The sequence below is a fragment of the Neolamprologus brichardi genome, chromosome 23 (genome assembly GCF_056152115.1).
Source record: "Neolamprologus brichardi isolate AB-2024 chromosome 23, ASM5615211v1, whole genome shotgun sequence".
NCBI lineage: Eukaryota > Metazoa > Chordata > Actinopteri > Cichliformes > Cichlidae > Neolamprologus > Neolamprologus brichardi.
In genome coordinates, this window is record NC_142125.1 from 39,582,695 (window position 1) to 39,592,537 (window position 9,843).

The 9,843-nt window shown below is 40.8% G+C and overlaps 1 protein-coding gene across 1 annotated transcript in view; it reads left to right on the plus strand.

The window, feature by feature from the left end:
• Nucleotides 1-9,272, plus strand: part of ptgfrnb (prostaglandin F2 receptor inhibitor b) — a 99,460-nt gene extending 90,188 nt beyond the window's left edge. Inside the window, exons 12-15 of the mRNA XM_087836279.1 lie at nt 4,842-5,028; nt 5,127-5,245; nt 5,358-5,408; nt 7,453-9,272. Of these exons, the coding sequence (XP_087692405.1) occupies nt 4,842-5,028; nt 5,127-5,245; nt 5,358-5,408; nt 7,453-7,565 (470 nt within the window). The 3' untranslated portion in view covers nt 7,566-9,272. The remainder of the gene's footprint in view (nt 1-4,841; nt 5,029-5,126; nt 5,246-5,357; nt 5,409-7,452) is intronic.
• The last annotated feature ends 571 nt before the right edge of the window (nt 9,273-9,843 follow it).

The window sequence follows — 9,843 nt, forward strand, 5'->3', positions numbered from 1 at the left end:
CCTCTTTGGTTGGATGGAGCGCTCGGCTACTTGTCTTTGTGCAAAAATATCAGTGCCCTCCCACTAGGCTGTCTCAGTGCATCTTCATCATCACCTTCATCATCGCCGCCATCAATTGAGTCAGATTGAGCAATGTGAAGGGAAGCTTTATGACTTTATGTGAGCGTTGCATTAGCTCTTTAAAAATGACCAAATCTTAACTGATTTCTTTACCTTGATATCAAAGATTCTTCTGATAATTGAAAGTTGTAAAGAAATGATTTGCACATTATTGTACATTGTTTACATAAAACAACTGCACATTACACAATAACGATAATTTAACCAGTACAAATGTGGCTAACTCCACTGAAATCAGGCTCTGCACACGAGAAAAGCGGCTCCTCTCCTCTAAATGAGAAGCAGTAGAGTTGATTTGCCAAAATTACATCCTAGTGTCCAGTGTGTCCACTTCTCCACTAACAGGAAGTGATTGATTTAGACTTTGGAGCGAGAACGGCCGGGGAGGAAGCGCGCTGCGACTTCTAATCTTGTGCTGTTGGAAAAGCAGCACCTCAGAATAAAAGTGCAGTTTGCTGAAGTTCTGCTGTTGTTATTTCAGCATTAAATTTAAATTCTCATGAATAAAATCTGCATGTTTAGTGTGGTTGCGTTACCATTCAAGAAGGTTTAAAGTAGAATTTGTAAGTTCATAAAATAAATCCAGAGAATACGGAGGCAGAAAAATGATGATACTCATCAAGCTGTACAGCGGTGCGTAAAAACACGCGCTTACAAATGGATAATAGTGTCATTTTTATTGGGTTTATGTCGATAAATCAATATAGTTTTGACAAATAAAGGCAGCTTACACTTAAAAATATTTCTAAATTGGACCATCGGACGATTGGATACAATAGAAAGTACTAAAAGCTAAAAAGAAAGTACACATTATGTCAGTTTTAAGGTTTTATAAATCGGACTGTGAAATGAGGTTAATTCACCTTCAGATGAACAACAACATATGACATATTATACTTTATTATTTATTTAATAAGAACTAAGACTTAATACAGAACCAGCCCCTCATTATTCAATAGTTTGTAGAACCACCTTTAGCAGCAATAACATGAAGTGTTTATTTCCTGTGTGACCTTCTCAGTCACATCATGGTGAAGGAGTTTTGATCCACTCTGCTTTAAAAGATTGTGAGTCCTCCCACAGCATGTAATCGGGGTTCAGATCTGGACTTTTTCAGCCATTCTGTTGTAGATTTGTTGCTGGACTTCATTTACCTGCTGCACGATCAGTTTAAGCCAAGCTTTAGCTGTCAGACAGGTGGCCTCACATTTGATTGTAGACTACTTTGATATATAGAGGAAATCATGGTCGACACAATGACTGCAGGGTGTGCAGAACAAGCCCAAACCATCGCGCCTCCACCACCGTGCCCGACAGTTGGTATGAGGTGTTGGTGTATTATGTCCAAGCATCTCCACGTTTCTATCTAAAGAATGGTTTCCGTAGGTTGCTACGCTTTGTTACATTTTAACAAACACATACTTTTTCAGCTTTCTTCTAATTGTATCGTCAACATCTTTGTCGTTTAACATACTGAGGTCTGTAGAGTCTGAGATGTTTCCCTGTGCATCGCACTGTCTGACCTTGATGGTTATTAGTAAGAATCCAGGTTTTAGTCTCTTCCGCACAGACGACTCTTCAGAACATGGTCAGAAATGTTTTAATGAAAATATAAACAGCAGCATTTGCCTCAAAAACTTTACATCAGTCTGACTACGTGTGGAATAAGGTGACATTTTGACGTCAGTGGAGCTAAAACTTCGAAAGAAAAAGGTACACGCTTTAGGGCTCGTCTTTGAATGCTGCTTTAACCTCCTAAGACCCTAACTCTTCCACGGCATGCATTTTTAATTTCTCTTTGGTATTTGGGCTGATTGGGGCCTGATGAATGTAAAAACAAAGAATTACCAGATTTTTATTTTTACCTTATTTTTCTTTTTATGAAAAATCAGAGCCACATATGAGGATATTCGTTTAAAATTGAGTATTTTGGTCTAAATAACCCAAAATGTGACGTCCACATATGTGGACGCCAGGTCCTAGGAGGTTAATTTCAAAAAGTGGTTTATTGGAAGGGGTGATGAGATTTCCGGCTAAATCGAGATTATTTTTGAAATGTTCTGGTCTTGCTGTACTGTACATACTGTACTTTTTGGGGGTCTCTCTGGTCGTCTTCCGGTGTGGCGTTCAGTCACACAAAACCTTGACTATCTACAGCGAAACTTAATGAAATTTCAGCCTAGTGTCACACACAGGAGTGCAAACAGTTTTCAGGTGATGACCAATATTGAGACCTGGGGGCACTAAACTTGAAACCAAGGTCGGTGTTATTACTATCGCCGCTGCTGCTCACGCTACTACTGATTTTTAATGATGTAGCACTTGAATATTAAAGCCATTAGGGAAGAGAGGGAGAGAGGATTGAGATGTGATTCATTTCTCTGCTCTGGCTGAGTTCACTCCTCTTCTCGGTTTTTTTTCTCTTCATTATATTCGCTCCATCCATTCTCTCCACCTCTTTCTTCCTCCCCATGTCTGTTTCTTTCACTCTTTTTTTCATAATTGTTTTTCATCATCATTTATCTTTTTCTTTCTTTTTTCTTTTTTTTACCCTGCAAATGTTCCTTTTATTTTTTCATCTATATCCTCTATTTGTCTCCTAAATGACAGAGGATGACTAAGACTCCATGGGGTTTTTATTGTGCTTCAGTGTGTGTGTGTGTGTGTGTGTGTGTGTGTGTGTGTGTGGGAGGTAGAGTGCTAATAGTCTCGCTCTCTCTCTCTCTCTGACAGACTAATGACTAGTTTGTGCTTCTGTCTCTCACGCTCGCTCTCTCTCCCCTTCTCTCCCCCTCTCCCTCTCTCGCTCTCTCTGAAATAATTAGCTCGCTCGCCCCCTTTTCCAAAGATTGCATCTATTATCACGAATTCTATCAAACTCTCGTCCCCGTTTTTATTTCTTTTGTCATCGCTGTCGCCCTTTCATGATGCGTGTCCGTCTCCCTGTCTTTTTATCTTAATGTGGGAAAAGGAATGCCGGCGTTTATAATGTGGTGATAATGGATTTATTCTGCTTTCTAGATTTCCTCCTCTCTTCTGTTTGTTATCGTAGTGAAATTAGGGCTGCGCTGGACCTCAAAAAACACTCCGTTTCTACAATGAAGTCGGTACAGTAGCGCTTCTCTGTAAGTGTTAGGCTGGTTAAAGTCGATGTTAGCCAGTGTTAGTGACTTAAAGAAATACTTAAAACTGAGCTGGGGTGTCGTGATCAGCGGCAGTAACACACACTTCAGCTGTCGTGTCTTCTCAAACTCTTCTGTCAAATAAAGCGACTTTGTTCTCCTAAACAGCTCGTTGGTTTACGCTTGATCTCTTACTGGCTTCAAATATGTCACATCGCTGCAGTAACGCTATCTTTTAATGGCGCTTCTAATGTTCTTTATTAACTGGCACATTCAGTATTTTGCCTTTTGAGCTGTCTTTTGTAGTTTGTAAGGTTGAGGTTGAAGGTATTTGAGAGACGATGGGATTGGTTGGTGTAAGCACGTTAACACGACGTGCAGATATTGTTAAAGAAACGCTCAGTTTTGTATTGAATGGAAGTACTCACTGAAACATTAGCACCAAAGAAAACCTGTATAATACTGATCTGTGTTCAGGTTGTACAAACTGTGTGTTACGTTCCCCTAAAAGGGTCCAGGCGATGAGGGGGGAAGTAACAAAAAGTGTCCGGGTCAGGAAAAGGAGTCAAGGAGGCAAAAGGGTTAAATTAAATAGTTTTATTAAAGTAGCTCAACTTTAAGCAAAACAAACACAACTCAAGCGGTGGTCAATAAAGTAAAAAGTAAGTCAAAAAGAAAGAGAGCAGCTCACTAGCTGCAAACACACTAATGGCTCTCTGGCCCAGAGCTCAGCTTTCCCTGGGCTTAAATCTCCTTGATTACTGACGAGAGTCAGCTGCACAAAAGGAAAAGGTGGCACCTCAGGCAGAAGAGGTGGTGGGACACGCCCACACAGGCACCTTCAGGAGGAGGCCCTGCTAGGGCCGTAACACTGTGTCCATAGTGGGTTTAGCCTTGTTTGGCAGTCCAGCTGTGTCTAAACAGACCAAACGAGTTACACAAATTTCAGCATAGGTTTTAAAAAGTGGTTTTAAAGGTGTTCAGAGCTTCAACACTGAGCCAATAGTGCAGTTATTGAATGTCAGAAACTACATGCAAAAGCATATTTATTTCCACATTATCTCCTTCAAGTTTCATGGAAATAAAATGGTTAAAAAACACATTTTGTTTTTATTTGACTATTAATTTCCCATTGGACATATATATGTATGTCCAATGGATGCACTGCACATTCATAATATATGTATGAATGATTAGTTAATATCTAATTTGTATATTTTCTTCTGTCTGTATTTTTAATATATTTACACACAGGTGGGGGGGTTGAATCTAATGCACAGAACTTTTGGATCTAATATGCCAGAAAATGAAGCTCTTTGAACCTGGTTTTATCCTTAAGTTTGTATTTTGTATCTTCAACTATTTACAATTCCAAAAGGTTGATTCTGTTCATCTGGACGCAGCTTTTTCTGAAAACGCTGCGTCCAGATGAACAGAATCAACCTTTTGGGATTTACTTGGATGATTAAGACTGCATCAAGACGATTTAGATACTAAAAAACGTATATAATGATGTCTATTAGTTAAAATCATCACCACTCTAAACATCTTAAAAGTCCATCACAGCTTCACTTAAACTTGTCTCTGTGTGTCTCTCAGACGACCTGGCGTACGAGGTGAAATGGTTTTTCACCCGGCTGCGCGGCGGACCCGCTTCGGTCCAGGTGGCCAGCGTTGACCGCTTTGGCGTTGTGAGAAAAATCAACCGCAATTCATCCAGCGACGTTACAATAGAGCGCAAAGACACACACACCTACCTGCTCAACATATTTGGCACTCAGGACAGGTGAGGTGCAAACGAATGATTTGTCTGTTTAATCCCTTTTTGGCTGAGACTCGCACAAACACCATGACCGTCATCACAACTTCCTCTGTGGTTTCCAGTGACAGCGGGGAGTATTTCTGCTCCGTCACTCCCTGGTACCTGTCGGCCTCAACGGGAGCCTGGACAGAAGCTCAAGAGCTGACATCATCCAAAGTCTTCCTCGCTGTCAAATTTGCAGGTGTGGTGCAAAAGACACGCAGTTACACATTGAAACATAAAAGTCTGTGATATATGTGCATTATTTTGTTATACGTAACACCAATTCTCTTGTTTCCTCTCTCCGTCTGCAGTTTGGGACTCCCTAAAGTTACCTCTCTTATATGGTGCATCGGCCTCACTGGGTAATATAGTCATTATATGTTTGTTGTACTTCAGAGACTTTGCTTTAGGCAATCTTTAATTGTCTATATCCTTTTCTTTCATCTAGATGACATATTTTTAGGGATTTAAGATTTAATTATGGATTCATTTTTCCACAGTAATGCCTGATTATCTCCAAGTCCTCTAAGTGAGCTTGTACTTTTTACCCCTCGGCCGCAAAAGGCTGATGGGGTATTGTTGTCAGGTCACAGGCAACGTGGACACCCAAGTTTGTGCGATAATTCGAGAATGAGGCGACGTAGGATATTCAAATTGATACCATAGATGCATCTCTTAAAAGGCTCGGACGAGTTTGAGTCCCAGTGACCTTGACCTCAAGATGATCTCAAGACCTGTGAGGTCACTACATCTTCTAGAAAGCTGAGGCGTAGCACTGGAAACGTTTTTTTAATTTGTGACTCAAGCAGAGAAGCTTTGATTCACAGTAGAAAATAATCCTCATGTATTTTATACCGAGCCCTGGTGCAGCGCCTCAATTCATCCTGTCTAAAGCAAGGTGTTTTAGTGACATTTGGCCTTCTTTTAAGATAACCTTCTTCTGATTGGCTACCCTTTGCAAACAGAAGGCCACTCTCTATGATATCATTGAGAGCCAAAAGTAGAAAAAAATGTCTGAAATGGTGTTTAGACCAGTCTAAAGCCTGGCCTTTTAGCCCATGGGAGTTACTTCTACACTTTGCTTGTGTTGAGTATGAGTAACCACTGTTGTGACAGTATGTTTATGCCAGAAAACGAGGAAAAACTCCTGAGTGCAATTCGGTATTTCTTCGACTTTGACAGCTGTGCACCTAAACAGTACATCACAGCTTTCTGGTTTCTTTGTTCTCCTGTACTGTTCTATAAAGCGTCCTCTTGTGTTATGTGTATAGGATTGTTTGTAGACATTTATGAAAGTTGTGTTGCTGTTGCAGTGCTGAATGACAAGCTGTTGTTGTCTGATTCTGAAAGAGAGCTAACTAAAATGATGACTTAGCATGAAGAAAATGTTAAATTTAGCCACGCGCAGCAGAAAAATGTCTCTGGAAAGTGAGAAAAGCTCGGCTCACTGATGCTTGCTGTCAGCGAGGGCGTCCTTGCTAAAAGTGCTGGCCGACAGACTCTCTTTTGTGTTTTCTTTTGTGCTGCACTGCACTTCGCTTGCTGACGGTGTTCGTCTCTATTTAGGACACATTTCTGATAGCTGGCGTTGTCCGTGCACTGCGGACAAGAGTTTAATCAAAATAGTCAGTAGAGTACAATTTAATTTGCCTTAATTAGCACTGATGGGGATTTTGGAAAGCAAGGATGGGCTTTTGTGTTTGCTCTTCACATAAAAATCTGTGTTTTTATTAGTGATTGTTGCAGCAATGCTAGCAGCAGCATTGCCACAGAAGTGATTATAGTCCTGACTTAGCCGTAGTCTTCCCGGTGCCACATGAGCTGGAGACGAGGGAATCCCTGCATGTCAACTTTTAGGCGCTTGAACCAGTGCCTTAAACAGACAAGAGAAGATTGGAGTAATGAGACCTTAATCAGAGTTAAAGCTATCTGTCATGTGCTCTCTACCTCCGGAAGTCGGTCCCTTTTCCCAGCACTGACCAAGAAATTCTTTTGTCAGATTTGTACAGGGCTGTGGTTTAGCGGTTATCGCATTCAGCTTGCATGCAAAAGGTCCCTGTTCAATGGCCAAACTCAATCCTGGATAAAATGGGAAGTCTGTGTCCGGAAGGACTTAAAAAGGGTATAAAATGTGTAGCAAATCAGTCAGTACCTTGTGAAATAAAGGAGCAACCAAAAGTACCTTATTGTTCTGTAAATTTGAAGTGTGTGAAGGCTAATATTAGCCACTGAACAGGGCCAAAACATTAAAGACACTGTTTTTAGAAGGTTGCTAAAGTTATTAGCTTTTATTGTTTTAAATTAATTAGTATTAAATTCATCGATAGAAATGGTAGCATTAAGAATCATTGGATTGGAATGGTTTTATTGGTGTTGGTAACATGGTGCCTGTTCTGGTTTTTCCAGGTGTCGGCCTCTTCTCTCTGGTCCTGGGTCTGGTTTGCGCCCAGTGCTGCTGCCGCAACACCGCACACCTTCCACGCTCACGCAACAAACTCATGGACCTGGAGATGGACTGACAAACACTTTCCCCCGCGCCCTCACACTGCAGCGCTCACAGGAAGCACCACACGCATAACAGACACACGCCCACAGACGATTTCTGGGACACCCAGTTGTTCCCGGGCGACGGGCGTTGGGATTAAAACGCATTTTCGCAGTGCTTTAAAAGGTGCTCAGGACTGTTGTGTTTTTTCAACTCTGCAGTGTAGGAGCAGGGGACTTTCACGCTCACCAATGGGAAAAAATAGCCTTTCAGACTTCTGTTTCTATGAAGAAATCTTGTGGCACTTCTAGAGAATTTTATGCAGATAAATTTGTGCCCTGCCGACACCACCGCCGTACAAGAAGCTCTGAGGGATCCAGAGCTTAATATCCGAGGAACAGGAGACTTCTGAGACATCACTGCCACTTGGGAATAAGGGATCAGTAAACAGATCTGCTGCCTCTATAACCACTAGGGATAACAAATGAAGTGCTCAGGCCTGACTAAATGCTTTTTTAGGTTTTCTTTTTTTTTACTTATCCTGATGCCAAGGCAACCAGTAAGCAACGTACCAGTGAATCCCACTATAATCTCTTTTTGGGGAAGCACGTAAAATTCATGGGTTCTTTGGGGTTGGCGAGACTGGAGTGCCATTACTTAATATGAATCTGCACAAGGTTAAAAGACATAATATATCCCTACTTAAGTCACATGGGAAACATCTGCTGAAGGTGTTCTGGCATTGCGCTACCACCCCAAAGTATTCCCACCTTAACACCTGGACTATATTTACCTTTATTCTCAACTCTAGTTTTTTGAAAATTCAGAGATTTTAAAAAAAATGAGACATTTTTAAGCTTTACACAGAGATATGCAGTGTGTTTGTGTGTGAGATATACTGTACATGGTGCCAATATTTTGAACTAATGGAGGCGTGCTTGGTTCGTATTGCCACATCAACACTTGAACTGCTGCTCAAAGCGGCAACAGCAAGCACTCTTCTTTTATAAATATTCAAAAATGTATCCAGCTGTTATTTTTGCCCGGGTCTTGTGTGTGTTTCGTACACTGTGAGTGCCGTGCTACAGTGTGTGAGACAAAGAGTTGCATGTACTGTTTTGTAATAACAGTATGATGTCATTCATGAGTAACACAAGGCGTTTTTTTTTCTCCCCCACGGTTACATTTTGATCACATCAAAGCTTCCTACATCTAGATCTGAAAAGCTAGCTGTCACCTCGCTATGGCAGACTCCAGTTTGTTCGTACTGTGAACAAAATGAAAAAAATAGTTTGGGTGATGTAAGGAACTTGGTTTCTTCCATGGTTTGAAGTTTTCAATAAAGTGATGCATGTTTCTTAGCTTTGGGTATAAAAGGAATAGTCGAATAACTTGGGAAATGTGCTTAGCTTGGTTAGCTTAGCGTAAAAGCTAAAGGAGGGGAAATGCTAGCCTAGCTTGTTCAGAAGTGAAGCAGTTTGCTCTGAAAGAACTTACTCTTCCCTCTATATTTAACATTTCCAACCATTGTGCATAACCAACATAAATGAGACTCTGATATTGTTGCTAAGCATTTTATGTCACTTTTGGTTTAGCTAGGATAGCAGTTCTCCTCATAAACAATATAAAAGATGGACGTAGCTACTATGTCATCCACTGGTTTCTGGAATCCCATTTTGAAGCCTTGAGATGAGCATTTCCACTGTTGCTGTGTTCATTGCAAAAAAAATAAATAAATAAACTGCAAAAAAAATAGTTGCGACAAAGAAGGGTGGGGCCAACTGTGAACCTGTACCCTTATTGGCTAACAGCTTGGGAGTGGCAACATATTAGCTAAGAGACGTGTGGTTCATTCCACAGATAATGTTCCATGAAACACAGCATGACCAGAAGTTACAAAATATAATTTTTAAATTTTAATTAATCAATTTTGCAGCTACATCTATCGCCATCTGGTGGCCTTCAGATAGAATGCAGGTTTAAGGCACTTTTTCCAAACGGACAGCTAACGGCTACATCCATGTTTTACGCTGTTTGTGGTTCCTTTACACACCATGAACAAGCTACAGTGTAGCTAAAAAACTGACCAGTAAACTTCCAGTTGTTCAAGACGTGTCAACAACCAACGCGTGCATTATTTTTCCTTTGATATGTTTAGGTTCTGCTGTTTTCCTTGCACCTGCTTGATTCTAAACTCTAAACTCTAAAATGTATTTCCATAGGACAACAACAGAAAGAAACCTGCAATAATCGGCCAACTGGCAAAGTTAGCTGTGTCCAACTCGCATCAGCTGACATCTGTTTAGTCTCTG